Source organism: Neopsephotus bourkii, unplaced genomic scaffold, assembly GCF_033783945.1.
Source record: "Neopsephotus bourkii isolate Nb327-2 ecotype Australia unplaced genomic scaffold, CSIRO-AGI_Nbou_v1 NB_1542, whole genome shotgun sequence".
Classification (NCBI taxonomy): domain Eukaryota; kingdom Metazoa; phylum Chordata; class Aves; order Psittaciformes; family Psittacidae; genus Neopsephotus; species Neopsephotus bourkii.
This window is the reverse complement of record NW_026902018.1, coordinates 7,480,625-7,501,800: the sequence shown is the minus strand read 5'-3', so window position 1 is coordinate 7,501,800 and position 21,176 is coordinate 7,480,625. Positions and strand designations below refer to the sequence as shown.

The 21,176-nt window shown below is 42.3% G+C and overlaps 3 protein-coding genes across 7 annotated transcripts in view; 1 reads left to right on the top strand and 2 right to left on the bottom strand.

The window, feature by feature from the left end:
* TTC28 (tetratricopeptide repeat domain 28) overlaps window positions 1–3,174 on the bottom strand; it is a 120,447-nt gene extending 117,273 nt beyond the window's left edge. For 2 of the 3 annotated variants that reach the window (XM_061370903.1, XM_061370904.1), the window contains exon 1: window positions 2,962–3,174. In XM_061370903.1, the coding sequence (XP_061226887.1) occupies window positions 2,962–3,054 (93 nt within the window). In that variant the 5' untranslated portion in view covers window positions 3,055–3,174. The remainder of the gene's footprint in view (window positions 1–2,961) is intronic. The other variant, XM_061370905.1, reaches the window with a different exon arrangement.
* CCDC117 (coiled-coil domain containing 117) overlaps window positions 1–21,176 on the top strand; it is a 292,218-nt gene that overhangs the window by 250,461 nt on the left and 20,581 nt on the right. The window lies entirely within an intron of this gene.
* Window positions 4,650–21,077, bottom strand: CHEK2 (checkpoint kinase 2). Of its 3 annotated transcripts, XR_009728059.1 has the most exons (15): window positions 20,776–21,077; window positions 20,129–20,253; window positions 19,745–19,892; window positions 18,900–18,990; window positions 17,866–17,971; window positions 16,135–16,188; window positions 15,314–15,375; window positions 14,744–14,843; window positions 14,029–14,115; window positions 13,260–13,423; window positions 12,929–13,044; window positions 11,390–11,475; window positions 7,813–7,921; window positions 5,481–5,561; window positions 4,835–4,882 (listed from the first exon to the last, which is right to left on the bottom strand). XR_009728059.1 is itself a non-coding variant. In XM_061370901.1 (14 exons), exons 1-14 carry the CDS (start codon window positions 21,023–21,025, stop codon window positions 4,787–4,789), a joined length of 1,566 nt encoding a protein of 521 aa, XP_061226885.1. In that variant the 5' UTR covers window positions 21,026–21,077; the 3' UTR covers window positions 4,650–4,786. The 3 variants fall into 3 exon arrangements, 2 of the variants coding, with proteins under 2 accessions (XP_061226885.1, XP_061226886.1); XM_061370901.1 differs by lacking the exon at window positions 7,813–7,921 and having other exon boundaries at window positions 4,650–4,882; XM_061370902.1 differs by lacking the exons at window positions 4,835–4,882; window positions 5,481–5,561; window positions 7,813–7,921 and adding an exon at window positions 7,928–8,116.

Here is a 21,176-nt window from a genome sequence, read left to right as displayed (position 1 = left end):
CTTTTCTAAAGAATTTTCTAAAACTGAGAAGCCACTCTGAGCTCCCAATACTGAGCTTGGAGAGATCTGCAATTGTAGCATCAGTTAGAACCTCTCTAATTTGAGCTATGCTACATGTTGCTAAAAATTATAACAACTATGCAATCCATAGCTAAATTTAAACAACACTTTTTGGTTCATACGTAATTTTCAAAAGTAAAGGTTACACAGACCAAATTATGCCCTCACACTTCTGCAAAAGACTTCAGAAACAAAATTCTGTTTTCAAGTAAATACTCCAAAACCATAAAAAACTCAGTTGTGCAAATGTTATTTTTAAATACCATTGAAAAACAAACCTGATTACACTGCAAACACACTGCAAAATACTATTTGGATCACATATGTAATGCAAACTTCTCTGTCCAATCTATGCCAAGGCCTCACCATCCTCACAGAGAACTGCCTAAGAGCTCATATCAATCTCCCCTCTGGCAGGTTAAAGCCATTCCCCCTTATCCTGTCCCTGCAGACCCTTGTCCAAAGCCCCTCTTCAGGTTTCCTGTAGCCCCTTTAGGCACTGGAGCTGCTCTAAGGTCTCCCCAGAGTCTCCCCTCATCCAGGCTGAATAAACTTAGAGATCAGGAACAGTCCCTCAGCACCAAGAATACAGCATGTTATTGTCAGTCATTTCAAAGGAATATATGAAAAGAGTTGAAATTCTTAAGGAACAGGAGAAACAGAGTGAAAACACAGTACAGAAAAACTAAGTTGAAGAATGAGAAATTAAAGCAAAAAGGATCTTATTTTCTTATTAGGAGGTGGTCAGTATGACACTGAGCCACAGAGAAGAAATAGAAGTTGACTCTCCATGGCTGGAGAGTTGGAATTAGATGGTCTTAAGGTCCTTTCCAACCCTATTCTACGATACCGTTAGTCTAAAAAGTCATTTGCTCCCAATGTCATCTGTCATAAAAGAAAGATGTAGTATAAGCTAAAGGAAGCACAGAATCTTAAATTTGGTTGTTGTGAATAATAATTAAATTCTAAATCATCAGTAAGGAATCTGACCTTTTCCTCTGAACCATCAGTTAGGCACAGGCAGACAGACTTGGTGACAACAGCCTGACAACTGTAACACAGCAAACGCCAGGTCTGAACAGGACAGTCCCTTCAGGAAGACCTGTCAGGCAGCAGGTGCGTGTGCTCCCTGGGATTTTTGTCTGCCACAAAGCACTCAATTGTCGTGGGATAACTGCTGGACACAGAGAAACCTAACATGACAAGAATGAAGGGAGCACAGGTCTGGCGGCACAATGTGACAGCAGCCACTGACACACAGGTAGCAGGCACTGCACCCCTGCAGCCCCATCTCCAGTGACCTAACCCGCAGGAGCAGATGAAATGGGTAGCCGGGACACACAAGGGGCAACAAGAGGCTTTCAGCCTCAGTTAAGAGGGGATAATGCAGCCGTGAAGAGGTACGAAATAAGAATCGATCAATATCCAGCAGAAATATATACACAGACTGATGCTGTTGCAGCAGTGGCTTGCCCCCCTTTAAAATTAGGATTAAAATTAAGATTAGGGTAGTAGAGAGTACGAGGTAATAATAATAATAACTGATGTTATGACTAATAATAATCAGTAATCTTATATACTGGTATGACCTAGGATTTCGAAAACCAGACAACCTCCCCCTCCCCAAAAAAGGGAAGAATTCCAGCCCTAGCGCTGACACAAATCTTCCAATCCTGAAGGCACACCCTCATCCATCCATCTAAAACCTCTCTTCAAAGGGTTTCATTAGCACCTGAAGAGCTCTCGCTCAACACCAGAAGAAAACACAAGAGGAATGATATTGTCTAACATTGGGCAGGCCTCCAAGAAAAATTAAAGACATCCACAAGTAAACAATGAACAGCTCCAAGGAAAGAAGCAGAGGAAGGACAAGAAGGCACAGACACCCCAGCCATTTCAACTCTCCCTTTACTGGAGACAACCAGGGATATCCCTATGGCTGCAACATTAAACCATAGGTGTAGGGACTGCCTAGAGGGGCAGATGTAGTGACATCCTATCCTTAATCTCAATCCAGATTACAGCAAACAAACAGAACCGCCTTAAATGACGTTCGCTGTCAACCAAGATGCACTGACTTAATCCAGCCTTCAGACTCCAAACTGTGTTAGTAACAAAGCTCTTCCAGCCAAGTTACTGACAACTTTTCCAACGGCTGGCATGCCGAGCTGAAGTAGGTCTCCTTGAGAACGCGTGTCTGCACCATCGGTTGCAGCGGGGCAGTAAACCCTGCAGGACTGAAGAGCACCTGGAGACGCATACCAAGGCAATTGCGAGGTTCCAAGGACACAACTTAGGGTGGTTTTGCCCCTCGGGGAGCCCAGAGAACAGAACCCTTACGCAGACACCCGCGCTCTGGCACGAAGGTGCTCACTGCAGCGAACTGCAGGAGGAAACTCGCACCTGGAACACCCGCACACGGGTGGCCGCTCCGCGCTGCCCGGCCCGCGCCGGCAGCGCTGTGCTGCGCCCGCGAGCCTGGGGCTGGGCGGAGGACCCGAGCCCACGGGGACACCGGGAAGGCGGCGCGACTCCCGGCCCGTCGAAAGCCCAGGGCGAAGGGAGGCGAGCTCCCGGCCAGGCGGCTGCACCCGAGGCCTGGCGGCCCCGCCGGGCACTCGCCGCTTCCCCCGCAAGCCTGCGGCTGGCCGGGGAGCTGCCCCGCCGCCGGCCTGCCCCCCACCTCACCCCGCCGCCGCCGGCGGCAGGGCCTGCGCCCGCCCCGCCGGCTCCCGCTCCGGGCCAGGACAGCGGCCCGTCCGCAACTTCCCTCCGGCGCCCCTGGGCTGCGATCACGCCCGGCCCGGCAGCTCCTCCCCGCCTCCTCGGCCGGCGGGACGGGCCGCGGGGCCGCTCCCGCCGCCGCTAACAGCACACGCCGCCCGTCTGGAGTCAGCTCACCCGAGGAGGCTCCGCGTCCCTCTCCCGCCGCCGCCGAGCCCGGCCCCCCGCTACGGCCCCCGGCGGGGCGGGCGGCGGTGCCTGTTGCTCCATCACGCTCTGGCTCCGCCTCCCTCTCTTCAGGGGGCCGCCACCGCCCCCCCACCGCCTGACCTATCCCGGCCCGGCCGCCCGGCCCGCGACGCCACGTTCCGGGCCCGGAGCTGGGGAAACCGCACTGCCCCCAGCCCCGCCCTCGGGGCTGGGCCCTGGACGGACCCCTGGCACCCCCCCGGCGGCGCCAGCCCCGCTCCGGACGTCCTGTAGCCAGAGCCCAGCTTCCCGCCCGTTTCAGGCCGTCCTGCAGCGCCTGGGCCCGCCGAGGCCCCTCAGCGCGGGGCTGAGGGCGAGTCCGGCCCCTCTGGACAGCACCAAAGGTGTGAACCGCCCGCTTCAGTGTGAGAACTCCAAAGGCCGGTCCTCAGGCGGAACACAGCTCAGAACCGGTGCTCGGCCATCGGGGTGCAAAGACATCTCCCAACGGCGGCAGCCGCCTTAGCAACAGCTGCTCGAGGGTAAGCGGGGCTCTTGCACCCGCCCCGAGCTCGGTCACGCGTGGCTTGGCTCTTACCGGCACCGCAGGGCGCATCCTTTGTGGTCCCACTGCGCTCGTACAGCTGACATGCAAACGCTGTCCACCCATGCCCGTTGAAACCATGCAAGTTATGCTGGAAACACTCATGCTGTGAGTAACAGATAATAAAGAAACAATAATTTCTTGTCTAAGTGAAAATTGGATGCGACTTTACCTCAGCAGAATTTAGTAACACCTCCCAAACTTACTCTGTGGAAAAATGAAACTTAAGAGAGCTTTCTGAAGTAAAATGATGAACACACAGCATGGGCTCAAAGGTTTGACTTCAAATGAGTGACATCAAAGCTAAGGTTTCACTAGAAAGCAGGTCTTAGGACTTAGGGAAAGGCTCCAAGCAAAGTAGTTAAGCAAAGCAAAACAAAAAAGCCCAAAATTCATCACCAACAGCAGGATGCAAAAAAGAGAGAGGAATGAGGAATAAGTTACAGTCTATCTAGAGACCAAGTACAGTTAATTTGCAGGATAAGCAGCAGCTTGAGAACTACCTTCTCATCTGCAATGATGCAGGTCTTTTTAAACTGGTAACCAAATCATAAGGTCCTGGCTTTTGCCATACAGCAGCTCAGAAACCTGGCCCAAACACACTGAGTCCTTTGTGATGCTTTTACTAGCAGATGGCAGCCACATATCCCTTTTCCTTGAGGTGGGCTATAGAGAGTATCAGAACTCTTGGAGGATGTTCCAATTGATAGGCTAGGTAGGTACACCAAGAAGGGATTGTTGGGAGGACAGATGTTTTTTCACCCCTGGGTATCCAGAGTGGATTTGAACCAAAACCACATACCAGTGTGGTATTTTTTTAAATCCAGATGCCCATGGATGTTTTTCTCCGGTTAATGTACAAGAATTGTCATTTTATCATTAACATGGATGTTAAACATCAAATGTCTCAAAGCACAAAAGATCTCTGCAACAGACAGATATAAGAAAACCCAACTCATGAATGTCTTACCTTAATTCCTACTTGATGTTGGTTATTTCAAGCGTTAGTCTTTCCAAATCAATTTACAGTAAGTGTCTTTAACCAAAAGATGGATGCATACACAGCAGTCACTTCAGTCTTACAAAGTTATTTTTATTTAGCAATTGCATCTTTAACATTTATTCCATTATTAAGATTTTTCTTGAGTAAAAAAATCTGCTTTCCATAAAAAAGCTATAAGTAACAAAAGTCACTTTCTCTTTTTTTCTTCACCTCATTTTCTGCAATGATGTAGAAGGAACAGCACGCTTTGAAGAGCCAGATTCCTCCTCATTTTCATGGAGACGCTTTCTTGTGGTGATTGGCTAAAAGAAAGATGCAGCAGGATGGCTACATGAAGCAAGGTAAGACAGCCTGACTGCTTTCTGTGCTACAAAATTGCAGATGTTGGATGAAGTCCCCTTTCTGTTACCAAACAGCAACATGACCAACAACTATTTCTCTGTCAGTATCTATCTAACTGGTTTTGATCCTTCTCATATAAGACACTGCCACCCAGTTTTATTCATCGCTAATTTAAAATTCTCCTAACTAGCATCCAGTAATGAAGTTCACAATAACCAGTCTCAACTTTCACTAACATGAGAATTTTCCCTTGAATACCAAACACTCGTGACCCTAACCCATCAAAACATAGATGTTCAACAATTTAATTTTCAATGTATGCATAATCTTTAAAGCCTTGGAGACTGTTTCTATGCATTTAAGCAAAGTGCCCTGCCAAAGCACAAAAGTCCATTGCTTCAATGCAGAAAGCAAAGGTAATCAGCAGACTGCTACATACACCCAAAATGCACATTTCTCAAAGTTCTCAAAATTAATTTATTTTCTTATTATTGATACTTTGAAATCTGGTTTCTCTAGGCAGCAAGTATTAATCTTCAAATTATCTGTTACACATACCATCTTTGATGTTTGCGGTGGGTTCGTACTGGCACATGTCTGAGCAAGTAGCTGTTGAAATGTACTCTTCATATCTTCATCCTGTGAGAAGAAAAGCAGTAACTCTTAAGTAGAATAGGAAATATTTAAGACTGTGGCAGGGGGGGTGTATCAGATGATCTTTAAAAGTCCCTTCCAGTCCAAACCATTCTGTGACTCTATGATTCTGATACGCCCCACAGTAGAATTTTGAGCAGGTGGTTTATGTGCAGTGCTGGTAAGGAAAAATCGTTCAATTTCATTCTCCAAATACACAGTTTTCCTTAGTAACTACTTAGATAATACTAGTCAAGCTAAATTTGAACTTGCACTATCATTCAACAAAGTGTAACAGCACTGAAAGAACAGAACATACAGGCTAGGAGTTTCTGCAGGTAATTCATTAGGCAGCCTTAGCAGAAGAGGCCTCATATGGACTTGGGGCCTGCTCTCACCAGAGTTAATTGCTCTTGAAAAACAAATATTTTCCTTATTGCCTTACAATTTGTTCTCATAATGACTTCCCTTTCTACTAGCATATTTTCATTTCTGCTAGCTGAGCTTCATCAGTATCCCAAATCTGGGTAGTTTTCATTACTGCCCCTGCAAAGCAAACCTGTTGCACACAGTAGGTAGAGAAGAACCAGCTAGAACACCCATACCCTAAAATAAAAACAAAAAACCCCACCCACACGGCAAACTTCCAAACAAAATGGTATCTTTAAATTATCCATAATGCAAGTCCATAGAACACATTAAAGGTTGTAAATGGAAACATCTGGAAAGCATTTCACTGAAGTTTCCCTATTGAAAACCCAAATTATTATCAACAAATATTGTATTACTCATAGAGCATTCATATCTCTACTCAAGTTCACTGGATACTTCAGTTCATTCTCTGCGTACCCAAAGTGATAAGACAGAAGCTGCCATCAGTGGAGGGAAAGTGTCTGGGAGAGACGCACTGAGAAAGAAGTGAGCTTTTAAGTCTCAACTGTGCATAACCAGGCCTGGCTACAGGAGCATTAAGAGGAGGAAAGGAAAGCACAGGGGCAAGGGCAGCGGGGATCCTTTGTTAAGAGAAGCTAGCTTAGCAGAAAGGCATGTTTTAAGAACAAAAGCTAGCATGTAATCTCATTGTGGCTCAGTTGCCAGTGACTGGGAGCTCTTGGTATATGCTGGGCAACCTCGGAGAACAGGACATCAGTCCCACAAGTCGGCTAGTTGACATAGTATACTCCCTGTTTTACAAAGAAATCTCATTCTCCAGTTTCAGCAATTTCTTCTGCAGGCATTTTATCAGAATGGGTTGCTATGGATTGCCTGTAAACCCTAAATCAGACTTCCAAATCTGAAATCAGGTCTTTAAACCTTTCCCACGACTAAATGAGGTATGCTGCTCATAGTGATTTCATAGAGATCATTTCCTTTGGCTGAGCTGTGGCAGTGTGTTCACCAACCGAACAACTGATATAGAACCAAAACCCAGACATTTATTCTAAACAACAGACTGAAGCTAAGAGGTTGTGTAATTTGGTTCTATTATCACAGCACAGATTGGGAAACTCAAAATGAATTAACAGGAAGTCACTGTTAGAGACTATTAGAAATAAGGATTATTGAGCTCTGAAGGATTTAAAATGTTTCAACTGTTTCTTGGGGGTGAAAGCAGAGGAGGGGGCTCTTTTTCAAAGCTGTGGAATATTGCAGTATCTCCTTTTTTTGGTTTAACTATGTTCTGAAGTGCTACAAAAAGGCTTTGATGTGAACATCCAGTTTATTTTATATAGAATTGGGAATTGACTTTCTTTCCCAGTGTTGCGTGTTTTGACTGTGGGCACATTTGAGTTGATGGGCAAGATAAATATTTTTCCATTTATGTAATAAACACCTGAGTTTTTCTTCAGCATGCAACCAAACTGATTTTGTCCCATTCTAATCCCAGTGAAGTTTTCAGAGGAAGAAATAGGAATTAATTGTTTATATGCCTTTGAAAAATGTTTTCTTAGGACCTGGTAAATACAGGTAAGACAACTCCACTGTACTTAAGTTTAAGCAGCCCACTAAGTTTTAAAGTTTTAGATTTAAGCAAAGAATGGAGTAAGCAGCACAGGTATTTAAAACACTAATTTGAAAGCTCTATTGGTTTAAATAAAGCTGTAGAAATTGTTCTGTTTGGAGCACATGCTTGCTTTTAGTATCTGAAAAATTCTCTAGTGGACCCCAATTCGTTAGAGAGGGCTAACAGGTATTAGCATGGCATCTCATGCTCTGTTGTGGTTTTTCCATACTAACTTTTAAAGACAATACTTACAGACAACACAAGAGGGAGTGGGGAGCCAGTAACTCCTTTTCACTACTCACAGTAACAGGACTCAAGTTGTTCTTTGGGTTGTAGTATTCAACGTGTATGATATCTAGAACTGAACATATTGGATATTGGCCTTCCAAGCAGGCAGTGAACATCACGTATAAACAACTGATACTCTTAGTAACAGCCCATGAAGGGAAACAGATTAAAGAATGGCATCTGAACGCTAGATGACATTTGGATTTGCTGGTATGATGTTTCCTGAAACTTTTTGTCCTGTCTTCAAAATTAAACATAAGAGGTGTCCCTAAAGGGAATATAGACTCAAGATGCTAACAATTTGAGTCTACATACTGAAATGTCTCAAATTCTTAGCTGGTCTAAATTGCTGTCATATATTTCCCCTCCCATTAAGCATGCCAGCAATTCTTAAAACTCGGTGTTGCATAGTTTATCAATAACAATTCCTGCTCAGAATTATAATCTAAATGTACAAATCTACATCTGATTAACTCACTGTAGAAGTTACACACAAAAATACAACAGTAAAAGCCAGCAAGAGTTTTCTGATGCCCAACAGTATGATTAATGGCTTCAAAACAGTCATCCAAATGCATTTTCTGTCACAGGAAGCTGCTAGTTGTTGAGCACTGCGTGATACTCCTTTGTTTCCACCCTGCTTCTTATGCTCTTTACTAAGCATCTGAAACAGGACACTGTTCCCAGCAGGGGAATATGAATAGCATTATGCTTAGTGTGATTAAATAGAACCTGTTGTGTGGCTCAGAGGTAAACTGGGTGACTTTCTTCAGCCTCCTCAACTAAAAATATCCAGAAAAACTCATAGGCCACTGGTCACCTCTGGAGTGCCAAAGTTATTAACAGACCACCTAAAAACAACCTCTCACAAAACTAACTGGACTGCAACAGAAGGCAAGGAAATGATTGTCTCCTACTCAGAGTGTTCCCAAACCAGCAAGATTTACTCATACGCATCATGGTAAGAACACAACAGCACTGGACACTTGCCAGAAAGAAACTGCAGGATTCAGCACTGCCTGCCTACGCAAACAAGACTGAGAAAGTAGGACTCTGTTACAGTGCTCAAGGGAGGTGTTCCATCCTATCAGAACCACAATCAGATGTGGTCTCTAAAAAACACATCTCAATCCCTAGACGTTAAAGAGTCTGAGGTGCCTCAGAAAGGATGCAGAAGCTGCTGGTTGTATTGAAAGAAGGTATTCAGCAGAATACTCATGCCTTTCCTGCAGGCCTCTCTGCAGGGACTAAACATTTGAAAGGACAGAATAGCTACAGATGCAGACTGGGCTTTATTTTCTATTAAAAAATCCAGAGATCCAGGATTTTCCATTAAATGACGAGCAGACCATGAAGGCATACAAAGGCTGTTGAAACAGGGCTAGAGTATGGCAAGGAGCAGCTTAATAGGTTTCCTTCAACAAAAGCAGAGGCCTGTCAACCTCTCTGTTGACCTGGCACACCTTTCAGCAGAAACCAACTGGCTGGTGGGGCAGAAAAGCTGGCATTAAACAGAGCAACAGACTTGCAGCTTGTTGAACTGTGTGTGCTCAACCATTACAGTGTTGACCCAGACAGATATCTGGAAACTACCTATTCCAAGTATTCCTGAGCAGAGACCATGAGGACCTCACTGCTGGTGTTTAACCTTTAACCACTGAAGTCTGATTCTCTTAACATTAAAATCAGTTTCATCTTCCACAAAAACAGCTGTTTTGATGGAAAGGCCAGAGATGACAGAACTGCAGGAGTCCTGACACACTATTCAGCTAAAGATGATAGGCTGGAATAGGACCTAGTTTAGCTTGACAGAACTGCTCAGTACTCTACAATGCCTATAAAACTTGATCCAGAGTCAAACATCCGTGGAATAATCACAGAATAGTGACCATACAAATTGTGAAATACCTTCTTCCAGCTGGACAGATGGACAAGTTATAGAATCTGAGTCTTTCTCCCTTGAATACAAGTTACTGAAGATACATCAGCCATGGGATATAGGACATCCCATCTGCAGATATAGCCTGAGAGAATTACCTCACTTGGCAAGGACCCAAACTGCTTTTAGCCACCTTTATTATATGACAATGTAATAAAAATCACGAGACCAAGAGAATAAAAGGCTCTCCTATAGTTTTGTACAGCTGCTGTCAAGGGTCCCTACACACTTAGCAGTAACACATTCTCACATGTGTCAGGCTGCATCAGGAGGTAATCAAACTGGTCAGGGCTGAGTAATGCCCTCAGCCTGTGCAGAGAGGGCATATAAAGTCACATGAGCTGCAGTGCTGCAAGTTAAGCCACAAAGACAATGGATCATCCAGCTAATAAAGAGAAAAGGCAACAGACATAAACCCAAAGATAGTGTGGCCACTGTGGAGAAGAGAGGAAGAACTTACTGATTCCTTTTTCTCTCTAGCAGAAGAGTTTGTGATGTGGCAAGGTAAAACCTACATATGGAGAGCTCATGGCAAGGTGGAGGGCAAAGAAGTCAAAAGGGAAATCAAGCAGATGCTTAGGGTGGGAAAAGGCACTGAACACCATCAGGCAAGGCTACAAGACCAGACACAGCAACAACAGTTGAAAAGGACCATGGAAGTGAAGGACTGAGAAAGCGTACCATGCTGTAAAAGCAGCAATAAGAAGGGGTAACAGCTATTGAAGGTTTGCTAGGGACAGGAGCCAAGAAAATGAACAGAGTGAAAAACAACAGGGGGGCTAGTTGTCGTTGCAAGAGGAAAAGACAAGGAGAACAGGAAAAAGAAGAAAATCTGTGTGCTGCAGAGACAGCATTTGCTTGTTGGGAGAGCAAAGAAGCAATTCTGTACGCTGCAAGAAGGAGAAGGCTGCGTCCCACAAAGGCTTTGACACGCATCAAGGTACTGCAAAATCATCTTGCTTCCAATAGAAAGAGATAGAAGCAGTCTGTTCAAGACACTTTGTCTGCTTTAGAGCTACCCAACAGGAAGATGGTAGCTACAGTATCCAGGCTAATGTCATCCTACAGGGTGGGGTCTGATGACTTCTCTTCCTACATGTCATGACACCACCAGTAAAATGAACAAATAATTCCTAAATATACAGCCTTTTCTTTCTCTCTTCCCTCTCCATAAGTAGGCAGCAGGATCTCTGGTCTTACAGCAGCAGCAGAACTCTTCAGCCAGCTAGCAGGAAGCAGTGCATGCCTATGAGAAGCACCAAATGACCATTGCTCTTCTGCTGGCTACTGCCAGAGACAACCTATGGACTTAAGCTCTGACTTACAGTAAGAGTTGTCATTCCCATGGAGCTAAAAAATTGAAGCTCTTATGGCCCACCAATGTATCCCTTTTATGGTATCCTCCACAGAAGCAGGACCAGGCAACACATCACTGGTGGTCACAGTAGTCAGTGTTCCTCTGCTTCCTCGCAGAAGCAAATTATACTGTATCAACAAAAACTTGCAGCACTCAGGCTACTGAACTGCCTTTGCATTTACATGGAGAAGTCACCCGCAGAACAACCCAGCTTTGCAGTACTTCAGTTAAGACTCAGTTCCTACCTGAAGCCAAGGATGCTCTAAGGCTTCCTCAGTTGTAAGACGCTTGCTTGGATCCACTACTAACAGCTTCTTCACAAGATCCAGAGCTAAGGTAATAAAAAGAGTTAGTTGACATATGATCAATAAATTCATTACCTGAAAATGAGTTCTACAATAGGCATACATCAAAGCTGTGTGCAACAAGTGTCTTCTAACACTTCAGAACAATGCCCAAAAATACTGTCTGGGCAGATCCCTTATTTTTTCTATGCACAGGGAGGGCCGCCAGTTGCAACCATTCTTCCTCCACATGCATGTGATTCAACACTTTTCAGTACACCAAAATTACCAGCAGATATACTGAGCATGTCCACAATCTACGCTCTGAGCATGCAAAGGAAGTTCAGCACTTTCCTAAAAGTGTCAGTATTACTGTGGACAAGCAAAGACAGCTCAGTTTAGTTTTCTGGTTTATGGTGTCTTGGAAAGAAGATTATCTGTCTGGGAAGATGGAAGAGACAAGACATATGCATGTACTCAACACTGTCACATAATCACTGTTTTCTTATGAACCTGCTTAATAGGGACTATGAAAAATATGGCACTTATGTTGTATTTTATGACTCCAAATCTTCCATATAGGAATTTTGGCAATACTTAACTTTTCCTTGTATCTGATTATTCTGTTGTACATACCATTAGGACTATGTATGACCATAACATAATTTCCATTCTCATATATGTCTGACTTATTATTGAATAAGCTTTAAATCATTCAGGAAGTTATATTTGGTAAGCTTATTAGAAAAAGAATGATCACATGATTTATTGGAGACTCCTCTGCACATACAAAGAAGTATATGGTTTAGAGCAAGGTGTCCGTGCCCATGGCAGGGGGGTTGGAACTTGATGATCTTAAGGTCCTTTCCAACCCTAACTATTCTATGATTCTATGATCCAAGGCAAATACAATTATTTTGTGCATATAAAATGTCCTCAAAAACAGCATGCAGACAGTAACTCCCATTTTGGTTTGCTATACAAAAACACAAATAGTTCTGCAGACTATTTAGCTTAGAGTCGCCCAATAGTTGATTTCACAAACATAGCTGATATTTTAAGCACCACTGAAGACTAGCACCACTATATCTTAATACTTCTATCTTGGAATTCCAACACATATTCCTTGAATTCATGTCATTTTTAGTCGAACACCTGAAGAATCTTTGAGTAAGGCAAAGTTTTCAGACCAGCCTGATAAAATTCAGAAGAAAAAGCAAAAAGAGGAAAAGCAGACATAAGTGTCTACAAACTCAATACTTCTGCAGTTAATAAAGCGAAATATTACTAAGAAATCTCTTCAATGAAAATGTGCCTGCTCTTTCCAATGCTTCTACTTTGAACTTAAAAAAATACCCAAAACATTTTAAGAGACTACTTTAAAACCTAAATATATCAATATGCAACATGTCATAAAACATAGAGAAAGGAAGTTAAAGGAAAACAAAAACTACAAGAAAAGAGCTAGATACTCTGCTGCCTACAGCAAGGGAGTCATACCCAGGTGTGACACATGCTTCCATTCTTTTGAAATGAATGTGTATTCTCCACGAGTGATTTGATCTCTTAGAGACAGTTGAGTATTCTGCTCATTGAACGGTGGGTAGCCACACAAGCTATAGAAAAGGAAAGAAGTTAAATAACACAGGTTTTGTCATACCAACTGAAACGCTAAAATTACACATTTTAAAGCATCTGCTAACATAGCATTTTTTTTACGCGTAAATAGTTTTAAACACATTTTCACTTCCTAATAGAAATACTGAAGTTGCCAAGTCTTGAGCCATATCAATGACTGCCCAATGAAGGTAGCATCTACACAATATCTTACCATACAAAAAGAATAACTCCTAAACTCCAGCAGTCCACAGCTCGGCTGTATCCAGCAGTCCCAAGTGAATTTAGAACCTCAGGAGCAAGATACGTGGGAGTACCACATAAAGTTTTCATAAGAGAAGTTTCTCCAAGAATCTTGGATTGTCCAAAATCTGTAATCTTGCATTTAAAAATGGTAACACCACATTACACATTAGGATTGACTGTACTAGAGCATATCATACTGTCAACATGCATCAGGAGGTAACACTGAGTTTCTTCCTTCCAAGTCAGTTCCAGTACATGACTATGAACAAAACTGACCCCAAACTTTATTAAATATTCAGTAAACAAAACAGAGAACGGGGAAGGGGGAATAGGGAGAAGTACAACAGAGGATCACACTTTACACTAGCAAAAAAGTACTCTCAGGTTTGGATGTAAATGGACAACACGAATAAAGGAGCTATAGATTATTAGAAGAGATTACTTGAAAAAATAAGCAGTTTACCATGAAAAAAAACCAGCTCTACCCCCTCAAAACTCCATTTGAAGTTATGTGCTCAATTTAGTGCTAAAAAAGCACATTTCTCAGTTGGTCAGGTATGTGTAGGCATTGAAATAACCGCAGAAGTAAAATTAAAATTATGAAAAACCCCCTCAATGTTTCACAGTTTGTATGACTAATTGCATAATATTTTTTTGCTATGCTTAGCTAAATATTTAGAAGACTGGGAAGGAACACTCCCAAATTTCTAAATGAACAAGAATGTAAGTTTCCTTACCTTTATCAGACACGTCTCTTCAGAGGATGAAAGCAGCACATTCTCAGGCTTTAGATCTCGGTGTATAATTCCATTGTCATGAAGATACTAGATAGATGCAGATAAAAGAAAAATAGACTATTGACATTTTCAAGTGTAAACTTTCTGATTTTTCATTGCTCTCTCTCTGCAGTTGCAAGGTAATAAAACTGAGTCAAAATGAAAAAGGGAAAGAATTGATCTGAAAGCATATTCAAGTTCAGACAATTAAGTCTAACGTAGAAAACAATGTTGCAGAAGTTACTAACAAAATATACTTAGCATTTCATGTATTTATCTAAGGGCCCAATATTTGCAATCTACTAAAGTAGTCTTAATCTTCTGTCTGCTGAACTGAAACATTTACTCAGGAGTGCACAGTGAAGCATCTGATCACGACATTCTTTGAAGACTACTATACAGATGGCTCTTTGCCCACACACTACTAGAAATCACACATGGTTATCTTGCCATCAGTGAGCACAGCCTGGATTATTATTTTAGTCCTGTTATTAATAAGTAAGAGCGTTTTAATGTTCTTTGGCTGCAATGAGGTAAAGAATCTTCTTAAACCAACTTGTCAAGAACATTGTGCTGATTGCTTGCACAGGTTTCAGAAGTGACAAATGACAGAAAAATTCACCTGACAATCATATGCATAACCATATTTCTCTTGGTAGAGTTTATAATTACGTACCTTTACAGCCAGCAGCATTTGATAAAAATACAACTTGCAGGTAGCTTCTTTCATCTTGACTGGCCTTGACAGTCTGTCATACAATTCTCCTCCTTCCATCCTAAAACAAATGCAGGCAACAAGTCGATGTATTATGTCCAAAAAATTCATCTCACTGGACAAGACTGAGACTAAAACATTTGGCTACTTTAGCTACAGAGGAAGCATACACTTCTGTAAAGGAGTAAGCAACATCCTAAACACAGCACGTGCACTACTGAATTAGGCCTGATCTCCTAAGTCTTCATTGGGAATTGTTACATGGGTTTGATCAGCCTCTTCTTACAAGCTCAAAATCAAAAAAAGTAGCAGCAATCCACAAGAGCAGCAAAGTAGGCACCTACCCAGGCACTGAGTGCCTGCCCAGCAGAGCAGGATCACTCCCCAGTCACTCAAGTCCCTGATTGTATAGAGGTTTTGGAAAACAGAAATAAAACCCAAACCAAGCCCCAGAGTTCAGAATGATTTCTCTTCTGTGTGGCTATGAAAAACACCATGTTTTATGCATTTACTTTCAAACAAGTTACTTACAGTTCCAACACAATGTAGTAATCCTCTGCTTCAAAGAAGTTTTTGATCTTGATTAAGCAAGGCTAATAAAAAAGGGAACACAAATGGACACACACAAAAAAGTAGAATCATTTGTAAAAATTAACATTATCAAGAGCTTATCATCCTAAAGCTCCTATTTCAGTCTGATTTCAACCAGGCCTGTTAAACTAACACTTAATACAATTGAGTTGTGCCAGAGGCTTTGGCAAACGCTTAGTATTCAAGTCTGTTGTCTTCCCCCCATGCCTCCACACACAAAACCATCCAGCTCTTGCAGTGACTACAGCTCAACAAATAACATTTTTTCCAGTTGTGAGTCACCATATCCTCAGTATTTTTTTACATGCAATAGCACATTGGAAGCAAGGGGAAGCTCATTAAGCTATGGAAACTTTCTACCTATCAAAAGTAAAATAAATGCCTTTTGCGGGCCAGGGGAGGATGCAGAAGGAAGAGGAAATACAAGTTAAAAAAACTCCCAGTGGAATCTAATCTTTCTGTGTAGTTATCTGGCAGTATTTCCAAAACCAGGCATCAAGGACAGATTTCTACAACAGTGGTTCAGTTTGAAACAGTGAAATTTCTTCTCAAATTTACATTTTAGTTATTCAAAGGTTAAAACCCTCACATCTGCAGCTAATTAAAGCGTTCAATGGACTTATTTATAACAGAAGTTATACACATCCTCTCAAATATTTTCTAGACAGATAAAATGGATCTTTAGTTACTACACTAAGGTCAGTGAACTACAGAAGCAGAGTAGGCAGCAAAAAGGAGTAAAAATGTACAGTAATACTCACATGATCAATTTTCTTCAAAATTTCAATTTCTGTATTGATATTAAAAGCTGGATTCTATTAAAAGAATCAAATATCATACAGGTGAAAGTGCTGTTCTGGAATAAGACACATCAGAAATAAAAGAGAAAAAAAGAGAAAAAACATTGTTTCATGTCCCTTGCTTCTCTAAGTGACCATAACATACAGCCTTTTTCCATAAACCCATCAGGTGCCTTCAGTGAACAAAACGAACAGTCTGCTTTTACTGTCTGTAGAAAGATATTGCTCCAGACATATTGTTTCATTGCAGGTTAGAAATCCTCACCTAATTTCCAAACTACACTAAAAAAATCTTGGTGAGTATGTACCAGTGTTGTCCTCTAAACACCTTTCCTCCCTCCAAGCTGCTTTCCATATGGACTAACCTTGAAATTAAATGCTACTTTCTCCGAGCCCTCATAGCAAGATAACATAAACAGATTCTTTTAGCTGTGCCTTAAGCTAAACTCATTAAATCAGCCCAGCATTTATTTTTGTTCTTACACTCCAAATCATCTCTGACCACATACAATCAAATCCATATACAACATTCCAATGCAGTCCTATCTGTTTTGTACAATAGCATTTCTTAATCTTTATTACAAATGTTTCAAAGTTGCATTTTGCAATTTTCAATCACATTAATGTCACATATTCATCTGCAAATAATTGTACCTTCTCCTCTGAACTAGAAAAGCATAGAGTACGGTAGAAGCTGTCACTGATTTTCAAGTATACAACCTTGCACTATTAAACGTTATCTAACTTATTTCTCCAGCATACAAAAGTGTCAGTACTGCAATCTTCCTGCCTGTCAACAGAGACTTCGGGCCAGTGCCAAACGGTTGAATTTGTGTTTTCCCATTTTCTGTGCCATGATGTGTAAATGTAATAGGATGGAAGACTGATCTCAAGACAAATTCTCAAACCTGCCACTAGTGACTAACTGTGCTCCATTGAAGCCTCCTGGCACCCCTTCCTCAGCTGCCTCTCTTTCCACCTCAGAATTTTTGTCTTCGCAAACATATTTTCCAACACAAGTAGTAGTTTCCTACTTGTCAGTTTGAACAGATTCTGTGTATTGTATCTATGCTCTGAAGGACATTTTCCCATCAGAGAAACTGAACTAACTTCAGTAAATCCACAGCAGCACAAGTTGCCCAACTCCTCCTTCCATGCACTTTTGCCTCTAACTATTTTTCTTCAAAGTTTATCCTATAAACTTACATAAAATTTGAGTAATAGATACAAAGTTCCTTGGATCTCTCTCTCGCACACTGGAGTAAAGCCACTTGGCATGTTTTTCGCCCACAAATTCAGGCTTCTGCTACAAGACACATGGAAAGCCCTTCCAAAAAGGCTTTTTAAGAAGTATTATGATGGAGAATACAGCAAAATTAGCAGCTTGTAGATTTCTGGTCAGACTTTGCTGTTTATGATGTACCTATCTTCTGCCTTGTAGGAGATAAACCCCACGGTACTCCCCACCACCCTTTGTGTATACCACATGAACAAACAGTCCCAAACTATGAACATGATGAAACGGGGTCAAGGACTAAAAGCAAGCACTTTCTACAGAATTATACCTTGAAATTACATCCAGAAAGAAACTGGTCTTTAGTTTAAGAGAGCTGGGGAGGCAGCAAGGTTGCCAGATATTCCAGGAGCACTGCAAGACGGGCAACAGACAGAAAACCAAACAAAACCACTTACTGCTTCAATCCCACTCGCAAGAAACTTCCGTTTATTGATGATCTTCACCGCGACTTTGTTACAGGTGCTCTTCTCAAATGCCAGTTTGACTTCTCCACAGGCGCCACTAACAAAAGCACAGCGAGGTTAACACTTGCAAGTTGTTTACAGGAATCTGCATAACCAGTACAGACAAATGGAATGAAAGCATCAGATTACACACAACTGGAGGCTGCTGCTATCTAACTTTCTCAATATGGCATGTTGTCAAAACTTTCTCAGAACACATTCAATAGTTTGGAAGCCTGTTTAAACAGCAAGTGATGTCAAGAGCCACCCACTCAAAAATGTATCAGTAAGTCTGTAGAGCAACTAATCTGTTTGTACAAATGGTACCAGTGAATATCAAGGACAGGCTCTGTCAGCAAATCACACAAATGCATTTAAGAGAAGAGAACCTCATGAAGAGTTCTCTTAGTACCGGACTGCACAAATCTGAATAGGTATGACAATGCTTATTCTAAGTAGCAACTATATTACAGAAAAAAATCCTTGTATTTTGCACTCAGATTTGTTTCCACTTAACCATTCTCCAAATTCTTCATTGACCATCTTTTTCCAAAAGGTAAAAGAACAGCCTCTGCTCAAGACAGCCTTTCCCCTCTTTCCTGAGAACGCTTCTTTCCCATTTTGTCTGAAGGCCTCAACAGTGTGTATTCTAACATAAACCTCTTCCTTTTACTTCCAATAACTAAATCAATCTACAAGGTAAAGGTAAAACTTGTTAAGAATCTACAGACTTTATTCTCTTTTAGAGAAAAAAACCCCACAAACAGTTTCACAGTTAACGGGAAGTTACAAACCCAAGCCAATGATGGGAATAAAGCTAAAATCCTGCTGTAGCTGTTAAATAACAGGTTTATTCAGGTGGTCACATTCTGGTTTTACTTACTGTTTTTTTTGCAGCAGCTCAATGAACACTGATAATCCCAGACCAAGGTGCTAAACCCAGTAACAAAATGAACACTTAAAACTTCAGAAAGCAGGAAACTTACCTTCCCAAAGTCTTGGACATGATATATTTCTCTCTGAATTCTCGAGGAAACACCAACTGATCATCCACCATAGGATCAGAAAATACAAACACTAGGAAAACAAGCGGAAATGGTGTTCCCGTTATTAACTTTAAAACTTTATATAACAAGCAACTATGTTTCCTGAGCTTTTATAGTCAACAACATAATTAAGAAAGAGCTGGCTGCTAGAACAAAAACATACATATAATTTAAAAGCTAACTGCTGCTCTGGATGACATCAGCTGTGAGTTAGCAAGGTGGTTTCAGCACTGAACACCGACATTTTGGTATCACCTTCACAACAGTGCTTAAGGAACACTACGTTTAAGGACGAAAGATGCAAGAATTTTGATGTCACAGCAGGTAGTAAAGAGAAGTGACAATCAGGAAGGTGGCACCTTGGTGCAAAAGCAAAGACAAAGAAACAAAGCCCCAACCCTGCTAATTTTTGTGAGAGCATTTTAATTATTATGCAGCATCTGGAGTGTTTTCAGCTTCCCTTGAACAGCCCATTCCCTGTTCCCTCCAGGACATACAGAGCTACTGATGCACAGAAGTGCTTCAAAGATAGGAAAACAACTATGAAAGTTTATACTATGGTACAGTGGTCCCTGATGCAGCTTCTTTTAAATTTTCTTCTTTCCTGGAAGTGGATATGGGTAATTTCTATGTGAGTACTAAAACAGCAACTGATGCAACCCTAATGGCTGTATTTTAACAGCACTCATGAAGCAGCTCAGCTTGCAAGAAACATATTCAAACCACTGCAGAAACAACCGTTGTGTCACCACACGAAGAACCTACTTAGTTATAGGACATTTTACCCTTATTAGTCTGTACAGACAGTGCAATCTCAGCATTGTGAGTCAGGGGAAGCCTCTTCCCTTTTCCAATGAGCTCTCTGTTAACAAAGGTTCCATTTGCACTGTGGTCTTCAATGTAGGCAACATAGGAACTTCTTGGACCCATTTCCTCAAAGAGAAAAAAAAAAAGGAAAGATAACTGGGGAACAATGGCTTTTACTGTGAAGACATGAAAGACTATAGAAAATTACTATTGTTGGCTCAGGAAATCAGACTACTGAGGTTATTTCAGAAAGGAGCATTGCCAAAAGCCTTGTTAAAGGAGTCAACGCTGCATACACACCAAAGGCAATCTTTTCAATTATGCCAGGATAGAGAGGCACAGTTGACCTTTTTACCACCTACCCTGAAAATTCGGAAGTGCTTCTTGCTATAGTTCTGGTAGAAGCCAGTCTCAGACAGTCCTAGCTTAGAAAAACTATAGTCACAGCTTTTGTCTCTTCCAAACCAGTATTCATCACTCACGCAGTCTGTAGAGGAGGGAGAAGTAAAGCAGAGAGAAAACAAAACTGCAGGGAGTTATTAACTGTGGCAGTACAGAACGATGCCACAATACAGTGAGCAGGGTAACAAAGGCAAGATCCTTCCCACACAATCAAGGGTATTTGTCTTAATTCAGACAGAGCACCTTGTACTATCAACACCTTGCACAATATTATACTGATTTTACCCTCTTTAGCCGGAGCAGAGCTTCCAGTTCACCCTCAGCAATACCTACTCACATGATATATCAACACAACTATGAAATGAAAAATGAAGCAAGTACCAAAGAACATTAATGCCCCGTAACTCCTCTAAGCCCATGGAAGCCATATATGTGGTACTTGGTATAGACTAGTACAGAACACAGCATCACTGCATAAGCTGTAAGCTCGTACTTAACTTTGCTTGTACCTCATTTGTAAATGAAGCCTCTGCTCTCTACCAAACCGCCCAAAGCTTTTCTGAGGTGGCACAAATGAGCCCAGGGGCTTGTAACAGAGCCAACATACCCCAGTTGCTGAAACCTTTCCCCAGTGCAAAGAGCCGACCCCACGGCTGAGGAATAAGCTCTTCAGATTCCTGGTCTTCAGGGATGGACGGAAGCTCCTGGGTAGGAACAGTGTCCAAAGAACTGAGTGTCCCCGAGCTGGAGGAAGACTGGCTGGTGCCCTGGGACGCCCCGGAGGAGGAGCTGGCACCGCTCTGGGACTGCGGGGCGCCCTGCGGCGGCTGCGCTTCGCTCCCGCTCTCTCGAGACATGTCGGTTTCAAAGAGAACGTGTAACAACCGTCACTGCGGCAGAGGACCACCGGTGCCGGAGCCGCAACGTCCCCTACCGCCCCGCCAGAGCACTGCCGGCCTGCGCCACCTCGCACCAGGCCGAGCCGCCGGGAACCGGGCCGGGAACGGG